Source organism: Nasonia vitripennis, assembly GCF_009193385.2.
Source record: "Nasonia vitripennis strain AsymCx chromosome 1 unlocalized genomic scaffold, Nvit_psr_1.1 chr1_random0004, whole genome shotgun sequence".
NCBI classification, from domain to species: domain Eukaryota; kingdom Metazoa; phylum Arthropoda; class Insecta; order Hymenoptera; family Pteromalidae; genus Nasonia; species Nasonia vitripennis.
Window position 1 is genome coordinate 631315 of NW_022279590.1, and position 22276 is coordinate 653590.

The window sequence follows — 22276 nt, forward strand, 5'->3', positions numbered from 1 at the left end:
GTCAATGTAGTAGGGGATTTTATAGCAGCGCGCGTAAACCCGAAGTCGCTAATTAAGTTCCTGGCGGGCGACGACGAGGAAGATTTAACATACATACCCGAATTAATTCTCAAACCAGAAATGTCGTAAGACTACCAAACATCAAGCCTTCCGAGCAATACGATCTCTTTCTTCGATAATTTAAACAAAACGGGACATTCGTCGAATAAACAAATAAACCCGGACGCAGTAGAAGTCAAAAAATTTCAATTTTCAACACCGCGAATAAACACCTTCAGGCCGAGAGAAAACATACTACAATCAAGCGCGGAAGCATATAACAACGCGTCGGTGAGCGTTTTACATAGTAAAGCAGCGGAAAAAGTGATGCGAGACTTACCAAGGTTTGACGGAAAAAACATACCCGTGCACGTATTCGTGTTGCGTTTATAACAAGCCGCGAACGCGCTCACCACGGAAGGAGAACTCGAACTTGCAAAAGTAATTTATTCAAAATTAGACGGCGACGCGTACAACTCAACAATCAATAAAACATTCAAATCAGTAAGAGAAATTAGTAAACATCTCGAATCAACATTCGGATCGGGAAAATCGACGGACGAACTACTCGGAGGACTCGCGAAAATAAGATAAAAAAAGGGAGAAAATGTTGTTACCTACTCTAACAGAATCCGAATTTTGGACGTAAACATAAAAGCGGCAGCAAATATGGAAAGAAAATTAATATATTATTTCAAGAAAGAACTTGATTGGCCAATAATCACGAGGCTTGGCGAATTTAATGACGTTAACGAAGCAATAATAATCCATGCAATAGAGATAGAGCGTGACTTCGCATGCTATCAAGAAAATCAAGATCAAAAGAATAGTACGGCTCAAGTTTGCGTAGTAGTTGCGTACCCTCAAGCTATTGAAAAATGCCAAATCTGCAATAATAAGAACCATACTGCACAAAAATGCTGGTACAGAAACCAGATGCCGATTAACGAAACTATAAGATCACCAGTCCAGCCGCAAACGCACCCGAGGGAGGGGCCAAACAATAGCGCAGCGTAGGATGCAAGACAGACACCATGGCGAAGCCAACCCCCGCTGCGATCTACGCCCCAAAGCCAAGGGGAGCAATACGTTCACAGACAAAGGGTAACTTTTGCGAACGAAAACGCGCGCGCGGAGAATAAACCCACATGCAATTATTGCAAAAAAGAGGGCCATTTCATAGCAGAATGTAGAAAAAGGGAATACAACAACAAAATGCGCGAAACGCAGGGAAACGAAGCGGGTCAGTCGTACCAGGGTGCGGGACAAATGACCGAAAACAGGCCGCGCCCGGCGCAGGGGTTCAATCGCCGCAAGCAACAATAAGCATCCACAAAGTAAAACTCAGCTTGTGCGCGAAGTCAATCAAATCAAATTAATAATCCTTCAATCAAATTAATAAACCCGCTAAACGGCAAAGAAATCGTGTTAGTACTAGACTCAGGAGCAGGACCAAACTTATTAAAAGAAAGCGAATGCGTAAAGGGTATCAAAATTAACGAAAACGCTATTATTAAATTGAGAGGCATCACAGCAGGAGTAACGCAGACGCTCGGCACGATCACATTATACTTCGCGCACTTTAAAATAGAATTTCATTTGGTGAACAACGACTTTCCGATAAAAGAAGACGAACTGTTGGGATGCGACTTTTTCGCGCAATCGGGAGCAAGTATCGATTACAAAAACAGCTGCTTAAAAATTGGATAACATATGATAACGTTCGCTAATAAGATAATTAAGGAAATCGCGGAGATTGAAATGAGCGAGAAAACGGAAATCGAAAACAAAAAGACGGACCGGATTGCGCTGATAGCAAAAAAATCAAATCAAGTTACTCTAGGAAACATAAAAAGTCTAAATCAAGGAAAAAATCAAGATAATATTCTAAATCAAGGGCGAAATCAAGCCGAAATCGAGAATCTAATTCAAGAACAAAAACAAGACAGAATCGGCGGAATAAAAAATCTAAATCAAGAAATTATTCTAAATCAAGGGCGAAATTAAGTCGAAATCGAGAATCTAATTCAAGAACAAAAGCAAGACAGAATCGGCGGAATAAAAAATCTAAATCAAGAAATTATTCTAAATCAAGGGCGAAATCAAATCGAAATCGAGAATCTAATTCAAGAACAAAAACAAGACAAAATCAAAAAAATAAAAATTCTAAATCAAGGAGAAAATCAAGATCAAAGCAACAAAGGCAGAAATTGAAAGCGGGAACATAGTCGGGATAAAACCCGAGAGCTAAATCAAGAACAAAATCAGGAAAAAATCGAGAAACTAAATCCGGAAAGAGATCTTGATCAAGAACGAAATCGAAGTAAAAAAGTAAACAAACTCAAGGAAATGGGAAGAGAAAACTTGGTCAAAAAAGAAAGCGCGCTCGAAAAATTAGAAGCAATCCTGAAGGACGCGGTGCGGGTCACAAAAAAGGAAGTGCCGGTGGAGGAGATTATTTTTAATATGCACACTAAAATAATAAGCGTAATCCTAAGCCTCAACAGCCTAACCGGGTACAGTTCGGAAGGTACAAGGATAGCACTAGAAAGAATATTGGATGCAATTAAACAAGGTACCTGGCGAGAAGCGAAATTCCACGGTGTTTTAGAGAAAGCGCACAAGCAGCTGTCAAAAACTCGCAGGGACCTGCAGGATGAACAGGTAGAGGCACGCGTATATTGTCAACCCGCCACGATCATAAAAATCGAAAGGGTAAAAAAGGTGTCCAAGCAACTGCGCTTGGAGCATATTTCTGAGAGCGAGAAAATCGGGGTACAGAGGTTAGTGGAGGAATGCCACGACATATTCCATGTAGAAGGGGAAAGATTGTCAAAAACACCGCTACTTAAATTAACAATACCTACAGTCGACGAGGTACCGGTATCAACTAAGCCTTATCGGCGCTCGCAGGAGAAAGAGAAGAACAGGAAAAACGGATAGCCGAACTACTCGACGAAGGCATTATCGAAAAGTCCACGTCATCTTTTTGCAGCCCGTGTTTTCTAGTGCAAAAAAGCCTGACTCCAAAGGCATTGTGAAATTCAGATTAGTTATCGATTATAGTAAGGTCAATGCTAAAACTCTGAATGATCAATATCCAATGCAAAATATACTTGACATCCTCGATCAACTCGGGGGAGCCAAATATTTTTCGGTTTTCGATTTAAAATCGGGCTATCATCAAATAGAAATAGCAGAAGAGTACAGGTACAAAACAGCATTTGCCACGCAGAGCGGACTGTATCATTTTACACGCGGCAGTTTCGGTCTACGTACAATGCCGGCGACATTTTCGCGCGCGCTCGCAATAGAACTGGCAGGCCTTACAGGCAGCGAACTCTTTATCTACATGGACGACATAATAGTACGTTCGGATTCGTTTGAACAACATCTAGAACGAATCAGACACTTGTTTGAAAGACTAAGAAAACACGTATTAAAATTACAGGCAGATAAATGCGAATTTTTAAAGAGAGAGGTCGCCTACATCGGACACATAATATCGGAAGCGGGTGTAAAACCAGACCCTAAGAAAATTGAGGCTGTAAAGACTATCCCGCTCCTTGCAATAAAAAAAATATAAAACAGTTCTTAGGCTTTGTAGGCTATTACAGAAGGTTCATTGACAAATTCGCAAATATAGCAATACCATTAACAGAAATGCTTAAAAATGACGCGGAGTTCGTATGGACCGAAAAGGCACAAAAAGCGTTCGAAATTCTACGCGATAAACTGTGCGAGGAGCCTATTTTAACGTTCCCGGATTTTAATAAACCTTTTACGCTGGTAACTGATTCGTCGGGTTATGCACTGGGAGCAGTATTACTAAACGGAGAACCGGGAAAAGAACATCCGGTAGCATATATGTCACGCACACTGACGGAGGCGGAAAGAAAATGGGACACGTATAATAAAGAGGCGAACGCGCTAGTATCGGCAATCAAACATTTTCGACCGTACCTGTTCGGGAGATGTTTCGATTTGATAACGGACAATATAGCGCTACAATGGTTGCGTACTCATAGGGACCCGAATTCGCAAGTTAACAGATGGAGATTGTTGCTCGCGGAATTCGAATTTAACATAATATATAAACCGGGAAAAACGAACATAGCTGACGCGCTTTCGAGAAATCCGGTAGAGAAGGCTATAAATATCGCAACGGCGGAGGACATAAACAAGTCACAGAGTGGCAAGTCGGCGGAGGACGCGGCAGGAGGCAAACCAACCCGCAGTAAAGACACCGCGCCGTCGCACACAATGCAAACGCGCGGCCGAGGCGGAAGACTACAGGGGGAGAAATATAAAGAAGCTATAGCAGCTCTAATACCAAAAAAAACGCAGGTCGAAAGAAAGTCGCTCAAAAGAACGGGTAGAAAGAGAAAACTCAGGAGAAAGTCGGGAAGAAAGCCCGGAGATAAAGCAAACCACCGCGAGGGCACAGGACGATGACGAGCGGCCGGGAACGGAGGAGACCGGAACCGAGACAACGGAGACGCGACAGGACTCAAACGAGGGGGAGGTACAATCGGAAAGCGACATTAGAGAAACGCAACAGAGGATCGATGAGGGGGAAAGCGACGACCCGGGAAAAGGGGCGGAACCCCCGAATACGACTGAAAATTGAAGCCAACGGGATATTCAAAACTCAGAGGAAGCCATTACCTGCCGAGAACAAATGTTCATGCGGAAAGCCAACTTTATGTACTTTATCTCGACAAAGGGAGAACCTTGCGATGAAGGGGCAAGACAATTAAAAATTCTGGGAAAGTTACCGGTGTTCGCACGACTACAGGTCGGAGTTCCAGCGTCGATACGCGTCAATAATAAAATGCATATAGCGCTTCCATTACGAGATGAGGCGCGAATCGGGCCGACCCTGGCCCGACACAACATCGAGATTTTGTGCACCAATTTAATTCCATTTTTAAATCGAGCAGACTTGAAATCGATAAGTATAATAAAAATGATAAGACTAGGTAGAAGTAGAACTACAACATAACCGTACGCACATCGTAAACAATGCATGAAAAGTACAGTAAAAAAAATTTTTTAATTCACATTCAGTGCAAGTTGTAAAATTTTTTTTTTCTTTCAAACACGCTAAAGGCCAACACACATACGCATACCATTACGGCAGACACGAATACGCATACTCTAGAAGTACGCGATCACCAACAAACACAAGCTTTTAAAAATTTTTTTTTTCCTCATTCTTTCCTTTTCCTGCTACCTACCCGCTCACAATAACCATAAAACGACGATAAATAAAAACAAGAACCAGCAAACGGTACATACAAACAACAGACAAATATGCTAAACAATACACATAAATGTTTGATAGATAAAAAAAAAGAGAACGCATGACGTTTAATGAACTAATTACAATGATTACAGATGATAAACATATGGATTTTGTGGCTAACAACGATAGCTAAACTTTTCATCGGGAGTGCAGCGATAATAGCATACAACTGTTCGCAGCAAGTCTCTAATTTAACAACCTTCTCGTTAATTAATGTCGGAGAATGCGATATAGAAATGCCGGTAGTAAACACGACGCGAGTGTTCGTAAAACTGTTGCAAAGAAATGAGTTTACGAACACGCACGTAAGATTCTGTAAAGTCGAAATAAAGAGAACGGCAAGAACCTGCGGCGCGTTTTCGCACTCGAGCGACGTGTTTAGAGGAGAGTTCAAATTTCTCGACGAGATAACGGGAGAAGAGTGCAAAACAATGCATAGGCATCGAACACACAGGTTTCGCGACGAGGTGATTACTAACCTGAAAATAAACGCGACTACGGTGCACCCGATGAACTTCGCGGGAAAAATAGATCATTTAGGGAATTGCGAACAAGCAGGCACGTACATGGACCCATACGGGGTATACGACAAAGTAGTAGTTTCAGGATATCTCAAAATAACGTTAAAAGAATACGAAGCATCAGTTAATTTAAATACGAACGAAATAGTTCTGAGATCAGGAACGAGGTGCACACTTACGCAGGACCAATGCATAGACTCGGAAGACGGGTACGCGTTTTGGGACCCGGTACCGCCAACAACGTGCGAGTTCAATAAATACGCCGAGTTGTACGCAGGCGAAGTAAATAAAGTCACGGAGGAAGGAAATGCGCAAAGGCCGGTGTATATTATGGAATCATCGCAAGTCACGTTCGGGTTTACAGCGGTCGGCACAGTAAACGTATGCGGATACGACCTCGTACAGAACACCCGAAATTATTATTTTTAGAAGGCTTGCAAACTGAATACTTTTGAACTGTAAAAGTGCCGTCAGTCAATAATTTAGACATATTTGCGTATGTAAATTCAAAATTTGTGTATGTAGAAAAACATATAAAGGGGCAGATTAAATAGCTGTACCACGATTTAATATTACAAAAATGCGAACTCGAAAAAAGAGTAATAGCAAACGCGCTAAGCATAGCGGCAGCGGCACCAGATTTATTCGCATATCAAATCACAAAAAAGAGCGGCTACATAGGGTTAGTAGCAGGCGAAGTAGTTCACTTAATGAAATGTGTGCAAGTCGAAGTACACCGGAGGGAAGAAAGCACTTGCTATCAAGAACTGCCCGTAATGAAAGATGACGAAAAATACTTTTTGACGCCGCGAACGCACATACTTAAAACGTTCGGGACAGAAACTACATGTAATCCACTAATTCCGCCTATGTTCCAACTAGAAAACGAATAGTACACGGTGCTATCAGGGTCGGTAACAAAGGGAATAACACCAAACACGCTAAAACCAAAAACGAAACCGACGTGGAATTACACGGACCCAGCGAACCTCGCGAAAAGCGGAATGTATACGCCGGCGCAAATACAAGCGCTGCGACATCACCTTTGACTCATTGCACTCTTTGCAACAGTTTTACGATCACTTAATGATTCCGGTCGAAAAGCCAGCAGTGCTTAATTCAATCGCGATGAGCATATCGGGCAGAAGCTCTAGAATGGATGGGCTATCAGTCACGAGACTATTCGATGAGAACATTATGGCGAGACTAGCGGAATCAACGTGGAGTAGAATATGGGGAAAGTTTTTTGACATTCGGCTCGGCTTCAGCGGGGATAATTGGCTTGATTATGATAGCGAGACTCGTTAAATTCGTGGCTGACACAATAATTCACGGTTATGCTCTACACTCTATATACGGATTCTCAATTTACATTTTAGGAAGTTTCTGGAACTCGGTAACGCAATTATTGTTGCATTTGGGATCGCGAAAGGAGAAATCAAACGAACAAAGCAAGAAGGGGGAAAAGAATCCGGACCCTCAGCCGCAGCTGAACGAATACCAAACACAAGCCCGCCTCCTGCGAAGGACGTCGGCATCGCTCCCGCAGCGATTTTAACCGAGGGGGGAGAGCAACCATTGCGGTATCAAGCGGTAGCGAACCAATTATATCCGGTGTTACCAAACGCTAACGGAGTATTCCCGCCGCGAAAGAACTTCAAACGCTCATTCGAAACGGAAGTCTAATCAAACAAAAAATTATCGCCTCAACAACTCTGTTATAACTGTACTGATACGCTTATTGTAGTATGTATGCACTTGATGACAAAGCAAAGAAAACATTAGTAAATCAATTAATCGAAGTCAGAAAAGAAATTACGTGGTCAGCACAAAGACGCGGTGAGTCGGCGAACGAATACGGAGCACGAGTAGCGGAACTCCTAGCCTACAATAGTAAAGGCAATTTAGCAAAGACTGAAGTATTCGAAATCACCGATTCACCCGGAGATAGGGAAAGATTGGCAATTTATTCGTTCTTGAAAGGAATCCTAGGTGAAGTTAAGAAGTATATGTGTGATCTCGCGGTTTATAAGGACTTAACACACGCGAGAAGACACGCACAACAGATCGCGCGCCGCCTGGAAGATATTAAACAAATTAAGAAAACTATGATGACCTTTGTCTAGAATAGGAAACTGAGCGTAGAACTTTCAAGAACGATAAAGAGCTAATGGACCACTACTCGGTCCGTAACGTATTGGAAGGCTGGTACTCGTTCCAAACTAGAGCGGGAGTACACGGATACTACGCTAACGATCACAAAAAACTATATTGTCAACTCTGTTACCATCAGCTTGTACAAGATACTCGGGGCGATTACGTCCGATTTCTAGACACACATATACTCTCAAAAATCACTTTACCGACTTCTTGCAACATTTGTGAGGCGACACTGCTTGAGGTAACGCCAGCGCGCGAGTGCGAAAAATGTCACAAGATTTATACCGGGCAGGCAGCAATCAGGAGGCTGACCGCCTCACATTTCGTGATCGGTTTCGTAAAACTGAATCCGAATTAATCAGAAATTACGAACGTGTTAGCTACCAATACGGATTAAATTTTTTCTGCGAACAGTGCTATTCGGAAACGGCATTCGAATTACGAAATTTAGCTTCACTTCACATCACTCGAACAGTGGATGAACTCCGGAACGAAATCCCGCCCATCTGGTGTGGATATTGCAAAAAAATCATCGGGTTCGATCGATGCAATTTAGATCAGGCGATCAAAAATAAACGACGAAAATTCTCAATAGTGGGCAGAGTAAAAGAAAAGGTTTTAGCCACGCACATCTGAGTCAGGTGGGAGTCAATCTCCGAAAGAACGATAGATAAGATAAACAGCACAGCAGTGCAAGAAGCTAAGCGATTACGGGAAAAGAGAGTAAACGAGTACGGAAAACTATTAGCTGAACAGCGGGCGCAGGCGACCGACCAGGTACACGCCGGAACAATTGTCTCGGCTGAGACGCAGGTAGTGCGGTCACTGACCCTAAACCCCCAATACTACGGAGAAAGTAGAAATTACACGGTCACTACAGATGAACTTACGAAAGAACCCTTCTCGGGAAAAGCGCTCACAGGGGAAAATGAGTCGGATGGGACAGTCGAAATCAAAGAAGAAATCGAAGAAAATATAGATAACTACATGATAACACGCACCGACGGTACGATAGGAATTTGTTTTGTAGATAGGAACTCGGAAAACGCGACGCGTCTGGACTAAAGTAACTAGAGACTAGACGACATATTCAATCAAAACACTACGAGCTGACACAATCCGACATCACGTAATTACTAGGTGAAATAAATGTGAACCTCGCATTACAGATGAAGTGGAACGCATACGTGGGGACCGGACTTCTCCTGATCCTAGGGACAGTAAGGGCGGAAATCGGCATCAAAGTATCCGGGACCAAAAACAACCCCGGACTTATGTATCAACGAAAAGACGATATACGCCTCACCTCGGGAGAATGGATAATCGCCACCGGGATCGACACAACCCTCGTCTTCGACAGCGCAGGCTTGTTCCAGCGCGCAGCGGTATTTCTGACGCAGACCGAGGACTATCGAAATGCATCGAACGGAGTTTTAATGAATCAGATGTATCTACTACAGGACAAAATCTTACAACTGAATAAAATGTCAGTTACGTTCGAAGCAATAAAAGGACCGTATGATATCCGCACGCACAAACACGGGGGCAAGGACCACGAACTATTGGAAGGTGAAGGGATTAATAACTTGATACTACTCGAGGATATGAGGCGAAGTAAGAAAGAAGAATTGTTTCAACCTGCCTATCACAAGGTAGTCATTGAGAATGACCTAAACGAAGAGATAAGTAATCTAGCAATCAAGAGGAACGCTCTGATGACTCGACTGGGCTTGAATGAGGAGGACGAGTCAAACGCAGTAGAAATCGAGGAGGAGCCGTCCATCGACGAAACCATCCAAGTTCTCAACGAAAACTTAGAACTAGCAAATAAATTGATCACCGTCATGCAGATTAAGGAATATGGGCTATCAATGAGAACGATGAGAAACGCGTTGGCCCGACTCCAACGAAAAGACGGACAAGCGCTGGCAGCGCCGTTCGAGTCAATAAACCAAGGGACAATACGCGAACAGCACGGTAGAAATGTACCTATTACAAAGCCAGCTAATAATCCAGGTAAAAATTCCACTAGTGACCGAACAGGTATACAAGACCTACGAGCTCCTGTCGATCTCTGTTTTCGACCCACTCGAAATACCCCGGCACACCGCGATGAAAATTGTCCCGAAAGGCGAATATCTCGTAATAAACCCAGATAACAACGAGCATTTCTTTTTGAGTAAGGAAGAAATGAGGGAATGTTTGAAAGTACACCGCGTTCGGATATGCAAGGCCAACCGAGAACTAAAGAGAGGCATGGACTGCGAGAGTAATTTGAAAGCAGAACCAGAATCGTACAGGGCCCACAGTTTGTGCAAACGGACCTTGATTCACGGACCCGAGTTCTATCTAATCAAAACACATAACCCTGCACCCTGGATCTTTTCAACAGCAGGGAGAGTGAACGGAACCGGGATGTGCCGCGAAGAAAAACAGACCGTCACCTTAGAGGGAACCGGAGAGGTAAAAATACCCGAAACTTGCCACTTAGAAATTGCGAACAGCATTTTTTATGGGGGAGCCGATCACGACGAACGCGAAATCTTCATCCCACATGTACATCTCACAGCGGCAAGCACCCTATGGGCTGACAAACGACCGGAGGCAATCCCACAGGTAGTACGCACCGGCACGACGGGGGTCGCAGGGAGCATGGCCATCACCATTATGGCGGTAGTGATCGGCATAATCGGGACTATGATGAGTCTCTTAATCTTCGTAGGGATCCGAAGCCTGAGGGGGCATGAGAGAGAAACCGAACCGGAGGCAACTTACGTGCCGATGAGAGGATTAGATCCGACAATCAGGTGCGAATTCCACGGACCCCACGCACGGGCTGTAAAAGTTTATGACGTACCAAGGATACCAGCCGTGCAAATACGAGAAAACGTATTGTCGGCATTAATCGAGGAGAGAACAGAGTCGGGATAAACAAGCAAGAGCAAAGAACCACGAGTCGGCAGGTAGAGAGAATGCAACCAACTAGAGTCTAAATACCAATACGCGACTACCCGCAAAGAAAGTAAGCATTTGAAAATGCATATCATATCAAATAAATAAAACCTATAATCGAGTGTAGACATTATATTCATGTGTGAAATTATATAATCCTTGTGTGAACAAACTTATAACTAATCTCAGCATAGACAGGGAGCTACTCTCAAACTATGCATATATATATTTAACCAAAACAAAACATATTTAATCACGTGTGCGACCATATAGTCAATGAGTGTGCAAATAAATGAAAAGAAACAAAAAGATTTTGATTGCAAGTTAAATTTTTTATTAATGCTGACAAAAAAACTAGTTATAGAGATCTTAAGTACACATAGGATAAAAACTAGCTGACGTAAAGTAATTCATCTACAAATAACTTAGGTTGTAAAATTTGCATGACAAAGATTCTTCTAACTTGCTAGGAATTAAGACTAAAAACTATGTAGAAGTACGAACTATTCGATTATATGTGCAAGGAAAGCTTTAGGATAAGTCAAAAGGAATGTATGTTTTAAGACATATTAGGTTAAAACTATACTTAATAATTTGTGTAAATCAAGCAACTAGGAGACGGGCAAAGATAAACATAATAACATCCGCACTCATCCACTTCGCGCGCCGCTTACTCGCTTGAGATATAAAATAAGCCTAACAAAGATTATAACTCTAGAACTATTAATACTCGTATAAGAATATAGTTGCTAAAAATATGTAAACCGGCAGCAAGAAAAGCGGAGACGAGACTCCTCGACTCGAGAAGGCTGGTACTGTTTCGCTTGCCCAAGGGACACGTAATATCGATGTATGTGACAAAAAAAATAAATAAAGAAAAGGGCACTTGCCCACCAAAAAAACGAATAATAACCGGAATATCATTTATCGGACCGGGTGTATCCCTAAAGGACAGTCGAGTTTGGGGAAGAGGGGATACGGACGACAAAACCAACAGACGAGAAAAATCCTTTACTATAAATATATATTTATTTATTTTATTTATACATCAACGGGCAGGAGTACCCTTACGAAAATATAAAAAAGCACGCAGTACAAAATACATTATTATCACACGCAGAACGCAATTACAACAATCTCAAAACAAGTCGGCATCGCTCATCGCTGGACAGCACTTGTGACCGGGAATGCGGATCCAATTCTGTAAACAAAACAAGAAATTTTTTTTTATTAAACACAAGCATAAAAGCAGCTGGCAAAAAATAGAGAAATACTTACGCCCTTGCCCTGGAGACGCATCATGTCGGGTGGATGATCAAGGCGGCAACGGCAGATCGAGCAGATCCTCCAGGCCGCATGATCCTCCCAGGACTCGTGGTGACAGTCAATCCAGGAGTCAGGGAAGGAGTCCCGAACAACAGGGGACCGGGAATCAAAGACGAACTGCAAAAGAAAAACAAGAATAAACATACCAAACGACAAGGAAAGGGCCTTTATATATATATATATATATATACATATATATACAAAAAAACACACTACATCTTACCCTGTCATAATCACGGTAGTACTCCAGCTCGATGGTCGGAGGAGTGTGGCGCGGCTGACGGCATAAGAAGCAAAAAGACCCGATGTCAATCCACCAGGGAGTCTGGGTATGGCAAGGTAGAGTGAACAAAGGGGACTCTTCCTCCGGGAAGTCCTCAAAATCAGAAGCCGGAGAGGGCGGTGGTGTAACAGGGACCTGACGGTCGGCCTTCAAAAAAAAAAACAAAGAGGAGAAATTAAAACCCAAAAAGGGAACACTACACATTGGGTAATTTAAACAAAAACAAATCTTACCCAACCTACAGGCTTCGAGGGGACCCAGGCAGGACGATGCCAACTAAGGACACGAACCACTGGATCAAAGATCGGAGCCAGAGTAGAGATAACGGCCCGCGCAAACCGAACCAGGACACCAGCACAAAGCACTACTGAGGCGAACATCTCGAACAGGTAGGAAGATCACGGAGGAGCAGAAGGAGAGAAACTGAATGCGGAATGAGCAGTCCGGGGGCCTTTTTAAAGGGACACAGGTAGGCGAACCCCGAGAAGGACCGAGGGGGCGAGGAAAAGTGAGAAACCAATCGGGCGACAAATTTTCCGAATAGACCCAAAGGAAGGGATTCACCCCCGCAAAAAAGAACCAATTAGGGGAAAACCCCACGGTCAAGAAGAAAAACAAGGAGGTACGCCCACCACAACGACTAAAAATCGGAAGGGGAGAGACCCTGCGGCGATGGGACCAACCACGTAGGACTACCATCAACAAGCCGAACGGACCTCGGACTCCGAAATCCAGGCTACTGCGACTCAAGAATCACTCATTATAAACAAAAAAGAACCCAAAAACGCGGCGAATGACAATTTTTACAATATATAAACTTACCGCCTTCCCGCTCTCTATCCTTAAACAAAAAAACTTTCTTATCCCGATTTAGCAAGATTTAAAATTCAGCGTCCTACGCTGAAAAACAATCAGGAGGGGGAGTGTTACGTCAGCTTACTATGATCTGGACTGGCCGGTCAATACTCACGCGAATACCACGCTCGACCAAAGGAGTACCTCACCACGGTAAATGGAACTGTTCCACGGCAGGCATAACGGAGACCAACAAACCAGCAACAGTCGGCAACGCAGAGCACGACACAACAGCCAAGCCACTAACACGCGCGACGGCAGATGAAAGGGCGTCGATCCTGAATAAACCAGGTCAAACAGGAGGAGACACCCCAGATCTACCAAACAATAAGGAAACTATAAATCTCAGCCGAACGACCCAAATAAGCGGAAATCGATACGACAATGAGGGAAATTACAATAAAGAAAACTATTACAGCCGGCCAGGCTAGGGGACACGTACTAAGGAACATGAGTAATAAAAGGGGAGCCACCCCCGCTGAGACATACACCCTCCTTAAATCCTGATTGGCCAGAACCTTCCCTATGCTTATGCATTACCCTCATCCCTATAAATACCAATAGAGAGCAAGGAGGAGTACCTTTCGTAACCCGGAGCTTTTACTGGTAGGGGGAAGCTCTGTCCGTCTCGCGACTTAAACTATTTTTCTGTAACCGGACTCAGGGCGTTCGCCAAGTTTTTGGACTTAGTCATATTTCTACCTCAGACACGAGTTGAACTCACAAGGAAAGGTACCCAACCCGAACTCACCGATTTTGATGATTTTCATATATGTTGTAGAACATAAAAAAATAAGAGACACGTATTTTTTTTTATCGGCTAATTTTCACTTTTAAGGGGTAAAAACCTCCCCTAAAGTTAACCCCCAAAAAGCGTTTTTTTTAAATAGCTCGGCTTAAAATAAATATTTTTCAATGAAACAAATTGGAGGTTATTTCTTACAAAAAGAGCAAGTATTTCATGGTGATTTGAAGAGTAAGGGTAGCATCCCCTATTTTTTAGGGGTTGAAAACATATATTTTTTGGCATAATTTTATAATAAAAATGTTTAAACCGACTAAAAAAAATTGGAAAAAATGTTTAAACATCCTTAATAACAAAATTTAGTTGACGTCTTTCGGTGTTTTCATAAATATTATCCCTAAGGGGGTAAACCACCCCTAACACAAAATAACTGTAAATATGTAATTCAATACATAATATTTCGTAGAAAGTTTGTATATAGAGGTTTTCGAGGTCGCTGATTACAAATCTGTTATCAGATTTTGAAAATTCAAAATGGCGGAACCAATAGGACGGAAATATCGAAAAAAAATTTTATATAATAAAAAAATTTTAAACGACTAAAAAAATTGGAAAAAATTTGTAAACATCTATAATAAACAAATTAAGTTTTTCGATTTTTTCATAGATACAACCCTTTAGGTGGTAAACCACCCCTAACACAAAATAACTATAAGTATACTTCAATCCATAATATTTTGTAGAAGGTTTGTATATAAGGGTTTTCGAGATCGCTCTTTGCAAATCTGATATCAGATTTTGAAAATTCAAAATGGCGGAACCAATGTGGTGGACGGAAATGTCGAAAAAAAATTTTAACTTTCAAAAAAACTTGTTTACAAATGTGTGATCTTTGTAGCCTGTACATGTGAACTAAAGAGCCTTAAACCCTAAACCCCTAAAGAACAAATAGGCTAAATGGTTGTGCTTTTTAACCAAACGACTCCAAACCCCTAACCTCCAGACAAGCCGAAGGCCTATGCTTTACCGTAGACACGAGTATAGACATATTACCGATATTTTATTCTATCATTTTGTATGTAACAAATAACGTCTCGTTTTATGTTTCAATCAAAGATTATTTATTTTTCTGCTTTTATAAATTAGCATAATTTCAAAAGTAATTTCATAAATTATAAAGTATTTCATAAATTGCATAATTATATAATTTTATAAATTCAAAAAGTCCACACTTTTTTGCAAATGAAAAAACATAGATTAATAAAATTAGTTTATCAAACTCTTTTGCGTTTTGTAATAAAATTTAATGTTGTCAAACTTGGGAGTTTTTCATTGTTACAATTATTTCGTAAGCCAAACGTTTTTTAGATGAATTCTCGAAGTAATGATTATTGTATCTATAGTAAAATATTTACAGTCTGGAATTCCATAATAATACTATTTGATACGATTTAATGAATTTATCAAAAAATCTAAATTTAATAATAAATATTATTCTAATTATTATTATTATTTTTCATTATCATTGCTATTATCAGTATTACTGTTATTATTGCTATTGCAATTATGCTTATTCTTCTTCTTATTATTATTATTATTATATTACTATGATAATTTTTGTTATTGGTAAAAATACATAAAAGAATATTAATACTCGAACTTCATTTGCAATTAAAGAAAACGTTGTTATTGAAAGGGAATTTTATATGCATTCATTACTTTAATGAATGTTATCGTACATTCAATGATAATTCCACAGATAAATGTCTTTCACTCATAAAAGTTGTTGACAATATGTGCAAATCAGTATGTTCTTTTTTTAGATTGTTTTCATCGAGTGTTTACCTCAGCTGCCTGTGTTATTTTTTAGGCAGTGAGTGAGTTTTGTGGGTATTCTAGTTCGATGCCGGAAAGTACGAATAGTACGTCTTTTTGTTTGTCAGTGGTATCATACAGTTGTAGAAAATTTTATTTAGTGATTTTATATAGATTTACATTATTCAATTTCAAAGTGAATAAAAGTTGAATAAAACCAAAAATAGAGTTTTCCGAACATCACAAAGTGGAACGAGAATTCTTCTCCAATGCATAAATTAATGATTTGATTCAATTTACATTCACTCGTTTTATTCTGGTAGAAATGTAGCAGTCGTGCCTTACATGCAAAAACACAGCTTGTATAAATTTTACCGCTTGTTTTCATTTTAGATTGAAAAATGATAATTAATCCGTTAAACGTTCTAAACTTATTATTAGCATACTTTCAAGCGTTAAACATACCAGATAGTGTGACGAATTATCACGAAACAGAGTTGGGCGAAAAAATAAAAGAAATTTTAATAGATGCAACACATGATTTCAACGATGTAGAAATGATTACTGATGACTCTTTGGATTTTCAAGAAGAGTATAAAGACCATAATGCGGAAATAATTGAAGATGAAGTGCAACATCATTTTCCTGATCCGGATATAGCACCAACAAATCAATGTACAGCAGATAATGAAGAACTAGATTTTGAATACAAAAAAAGAGCTGTAGAATTTTGGAGAAGTAGCAAAACGAAGCAAAATTTAAGTCTCAAAACAGTGCAAAACAGATTCAAAAAAGTATCATCTATTAGTCAGCTACGTCGTTGGGCTCATTCAATTAATAAAGGTGGCACGTATAGAGAAAAAGTAGCACAAATTTGTCAGTATACCCTGGATAATTTTCAAGCAGCTCTCGACAGTGGTTCAATTATCCATGATGAAGATATAATTCGATGGGCCTTACAAGCTAAAAAAGAAATTGGTTTTGATGATATTAGATTCAAAGCTTCTAAACATTGGTTACTCAAATTTAAGCAAGCACACCGAATAGATTCTAGGAAAATAAATAAGTTCATAACAAGAAAAACACTAGAAAGTAGTGCAGAACTTACGGCTAAAGCTGAAGCATTTATCGATGACGTTAAATCGTGTATACCAAGGATTGGACTCGAAAATTTGTATAATACAGATCAGAGCGGATTTCAGCTAGAAATGCATTCTGGAAGAACATTAGCAGTAGAAGGAGAAAAGCAAGTGCAATGTCTGGTACAGTCAATTTCAGCAACAACGCATAGTTATACTATACAGCCACTAATATCAGCTACTGGACAACTGTTGTCACCGCTATTTCTTGTTTTAAAGGAACCAAGTGGCAAGTTTGGCCCTATTGTAGAACAAAACATATTTAGACCAGAAAACGTGTACGTGGAAGCATCCAAATCTGGAAAATTAACAACAAGTAAGGGAACTAATAACAATTTTTACATTGTAATATCGTTGATCAGTTAATTAGTAAGTCGTTTAATTACAGATCACTTCAAAATCTGGTTGGAAAAAATATTTTATCCCTATGTAGGCCATCACTTAATACTATTACTTGATTCTTGGAGTGGTCATTGTGACAAAGTTATAGAAGAAACAATGCCACAAAATAAAATTATTAACATAAAAAAATTCCAACTGGAACCACAGGAAAAATACAACCACTTGATGTCTATGGATTCCGTATTTGGAAAAACTTTGTCCGAACATTTTCTGATAATGTAATGTTAATGGATCATGATATGAATTTACATGTGAGAAATAATATAATTAAACTTCAATCATTGGTTCACAACCAACTGTCTTCACCGAGATATAGATTTGTTTAAATATTCCTGGTATAAAAGCGGTTACGTCAATGAAAAACCAGATAAATTTGATAATCCTATAGATTTCAGTTTTGGAAAGTCTTGTGCAACACATTGTGAAATAGAAGGGTGCACAAACATTGCAATTATACGATGTGGTTGGTGCAAAAAAGCATTGTGCTTTAAACACTTTTATGAGGACTACCATTATTGTAAAAACATCGTAAAATAATATATTTTATGCTCAATACAAAAAATGCACTATGGCAAAAGATAAAAGATTGTAGATTATTATTATACTCTAATATTATAAACAAAAATACATTATAAGTTGAATTTACAATAAAGGAATTTCAATAACATTCTGATAACAATTTCTACGGAAATTATAAAACTGCTTCACACACAGAATTTTCTTGTTTACAAATTTAGGAATTTGAGGTGGTTTGGTTAAAAAGCACAACCATTTAGCCTATTTGTTCTTTAGGGGTTTAGGGTTTAAGGCTCTTTAGTTCACATGTACAGGCTACAAAGATAACACATTTATAACAAGTTTTTATGAAAGTTAAAATTTTTTTTCGACATTTTCGTCCACCACATTGGTTCCGCCATTTTGAATTTTCAAAATCTGATATCAGATTTGCAAAGAGCGATCTCGAAAACCCTTATATACAAACCTTCTACAAAATATTATGGATTGAAGTATACTTATAGTTATTTTGTGTTAGGGGTGGTTTACGACCTAAAGGGTAGTATCTATGAAAAAATCGAAAAACTTAATTTGTTTATTATAGATGTTTACAAATTTTTTCCAATTTTTTTAGTCGTTTAAACATTTTTATTATAAAATTATGCCAAAAAATATATGTTTTCAACCCCTAAAAAATAGGGGATGCTACTCTTACTCTTCAAATCACCATGAAATACTTGCTCTTTTTGTAAGAAATAACCTCCAATTTGTTTCATTGAAAAATATTAATTTTAAGCCGAGATATTTAAAAAAAACGCTTTTTGGGGGTTAACTTTAGGGGAGGTTTTTACCCCTTAAAAGTGAAAATTAGCCGATAAAAAAAAATACGTGTCTCTTATTTTTTTATGTTCTACAACATATATGAAAATCATCAAAATCGGTGAGTTCGGGTTGGGTACCTTTCCTTGTCAGTCGAGGCCTTATATCTTGTACTAATTATAATCTGACTAATTGAATAAATCATTTCACTCAGTTACTTAATCTTTGCGTACGAATTATTACATTACAAACTTCGCGCCCTTTTGAGACGAGCTACAGCGCCAGAACGAGAGCGAACTAGCCAGTCGGTAACTACAAGTCCGCTTCGTCAAGGTAAGTCGTTCCTCCTATCATTATTCACAATTTCACGTCAGTGTCGCATGTAACGTTATTGTGTCAGTACATGGTGTCTTAATCTAGCTAAAATCAACTCGTACAGAAGTCACTCTAAGTTACGCTACTTGGCGAGCTATCACTATCTCACCGTCAACCGAGCTACCGGTTAAATTGCGCCTTTCTTTACCTTATCCCTAGGCAGTATCGCGTGAGCGGGCTGCACTAAATAAAAGGTCTCGTCGACTCGGAATTTGTAATTATTTCTATCGTGCGAGTAATCGCTCTGTGCGGCCGCCCGGACGTAACACATTAATTGTTCTTTCTATAACTAAACTATAAATCGGATGTATTTTGTAAAAAAATGATTTATGATTTTAATTTTTAAGCAAACGCCAAGTTAGCATTTTTACTCTGTCGTCGAAATGATAAAACTGCATAATACCTTGTACGTATCATTTCCAGGTTTTAAGTTATTTATGGGTGTCCGGCTATTCATTGCCGTAATTAATGATTTGACTCTTCGGCAAAATTTAATAGAACCATCGCAGACTTGTAAGTTAGGGTGATCATTTCTTAGCAACTCCATTGCGTCAGCAGCTCCAAAAAACTGCAAAAAAATTTGTTAATAATGTGTTATTTTACACAATAATTGTGTATTTTTATTATATTGCTGTTCCCAATGAAAACTACTACATGTGTCACAGATGCACACGTCAGTAGTAAGTAAGCCGGTATGGGGAGACATAACAAATGACGTCATCACTGGCGCATCCTTATCTTATCAATGTAACAAGTAATAAAGATAAGATAAGGTATCATGTTTATAAACAGGTAATTAAGATAAGAGTATCATGTTTATATCGTGTACGTCAGATATTATGTTTACATAAACAAATAAGATATCTTTACCACAATATTAAACAGTATGTTTATTACTTGTTTGTATAAACAAACATGATACTTAATCTTTAGTACTTGTTTATAAGATAAGGATGCGACACGTGTGACACCTTATTTACAAGATAAAGGTTATCTTTATGACACGTGTATAAGACATCTTAACGATATGTTTACATGATAACATATCATAATTATTTGTTTAGAAGATGAAATTTTAATGATGTCACCATCCTCTAATATAAACATCAATCTTACATGGTGTATGGGATGAGGAATGTGTATATTATTATTTTGTGCTACGTTTATGAAAATATTGTGGTCCTTAAAAGGACCGTTTTAGATAATAAAATATATAAATTCAAAGATTATTCAAGCTCTTGTAGCCTTGCTGTCTCGGAAACGAGAAGGTGTTATTAGAGTATTCATACTTCTTAAATTTGGATTCTGACGGCTTTTTCTCCTCCTTCTTTTTGCTCGAAGAGAATACGTTTTTTAATTTATCCATTTTTTCAATAATGATGATGATACTTTAAGGAGGTACATGTGAGAATGAGTATCTCCCCGAATCGTAAAGGTATTTATACTGATACGTAGGGAGAGTGGAGGGGGAAAAGTGAGGATTGAACGATGTAACAAGAGAAAATATGTTTATTTTTTCAGTTTTATTTGAAGTAAAAAGTGTATATGTACAAAGCGTAATAACGAGGAATAACATGATAAATTGTTATGATTTGACGATAGTGGTATATAATCCCTATAGATATCAAACAATTTAAAGGCATCAATTTCACAAATAATTATACTAACCAATGATTCATCAATATCGTTTACAAACTTATCACCAACATTAATTTTAATATTATCGCTGTATAGAGTATAATATTGTTGAAATACCTCGTAGGTTTCCATCATAGTAGATTTGGCATTTTCAATAAAGTTTTCTGTATCGTTTTTAATACATTCAATTAAAAATTCTTTAATATAAACCATGATTTAATTTACCCTAGTAACGCAGGTTTCAAGTTTCTCGAGACGTTCGTCGACACATGGTAAGACAATCCTCAATCCATCGAAAGTAACTTTCTGCATGCAAATAGCAGGTTGAATGTGGGACGTTTTTTGTTTCTTCGCCCTTGGAGGTTGATATCTCCCGCCAACAGAAGTAGCATCACTACCACATGTAGCACTTTCCGCGAAAGCAGCGGAAGCGCTATTAACTTCGTTCTCGTCTTCTTCAACTAGTAAAAGATTTGAAAAGAGAGGTGTTCCAACAGGTCTTTCCTCAATCAGTATAGACTTTGTGTTGAATGAAGTTGTAAACATCCGATCGTGTTTTTCCATGTATATCTTTGTAGATCGTCCGTACTCACTTTGGAATCTGTACGCATCTTGGAAATAGGTATTGATAAGATCGAAGTAATTCTTAAAAACTTTCCAGCTGGCCACATCGAATTTTATGGATTTGAAACTCCCTGTAGCTGTAGAAAGCTTAACTACAGGACGGAAGCTACCCTGATGACACTCCAATCCAAGAGAAATCCTTTGGAATTCGACTTATTAACTGCGTAGGTTGTAGACAGCAGCATGTTTGGCAGGATATTCTGCAAACGAGATTGGACAATGTCGCTTGATTGAACCATGGCAAATAAAACTTTTACACTGTGAACGTCACAAAGGTTCTTCTCTTGAGAAACGATTTGTGAACACCACATGCCTGTACTGATGTGTCTCCTGACAGTGCTCGCTCTTTTTATCCACTGTTGAATGAATCCCCCCACTATCTCAGAGTAAATTATTCAAGAGTATTGGGGATGCATTCCTGCACGTGTATTCGCAGAAGAACACAAAGAAGCCTGCTGACGCAACAGGAAAGAAAGTATCATATTCGTCAACGGTCAAAAGCTCAACGGTCAAAAGCTAGGGTTACATCTCGCAAACTTCTAAGAACAATATGTTTAGACTACGAGCACTTTCATCGGTTTCTACTTACAGTGAGAGCATGATGAAACAGGATGTGAAAGTAAAACATAAATGACTCTGGATGTCAACGGCTATATTGATAAAGTTCTTATATTACAGTATTTCAGATAACAGGAATGTAGAAGCAAGTAAGGTATTGTAAATGAGAACATTTTAGATATTTAAGATTGTAATTTATTCATATTTTTACTCAATGATATT

At 39.2% G+C, this 22276-nt stretch overlaps 2 protein-coding genes across 22 annotated transcripts in view; both read right to left on the bottom strand.

The window, feature by feature from the left end:
• The window catches only part of LOC100113758 (AP-3 complex subunit mu-1), an 835720-nt gene that overhangs the window by 336007 nt on the left and 477437 nt on the right, over window positions 1-22276 (bottom strand). For 3 of the 21 annotated variants that reach the window (XM_032601275.1, XM_031933696.2, XM_032601279.1), the window contains exon 6: window positions 19638-19802. The exons of the other annotated variants lie outside the window; for them this stretch is intronic. Coding sequence is in view for 1 of the 3 variants with exons in the window: in XM_031933696.2 (XP_031789556.1) it covers window positions 19638-19651 (14 nt within the window). In the remaining 2 variants the exon portion in view is untranslated. The remainder of the gene's footprint in view (window positions 1-19637; window positions 19803-22276) is intronic. 21 annotated transcript variants of the gene reach the window in all.
• On the bottom strand, window positions 11988-14215 carry LOC107982026. Its single transcript, XM_016989121.2, has 4 exons — window positions 12823-14215; window positions 12530-12736; window positions 12259-12423; window positions 11988-12181 (listed from the first exon to the last, which is right to left on the bottom strand). The coding sequence occupies exons 1-4, from the start codon at window positions 12967-12969 to the stop codon at window positions 12119-12121; spliced, it is 582 nt and encodes a 193-aa protein (XP_016844610.1). The 5' UTR covers window positions 12970-14215; the 3' UTR covers window positions 11988-12118.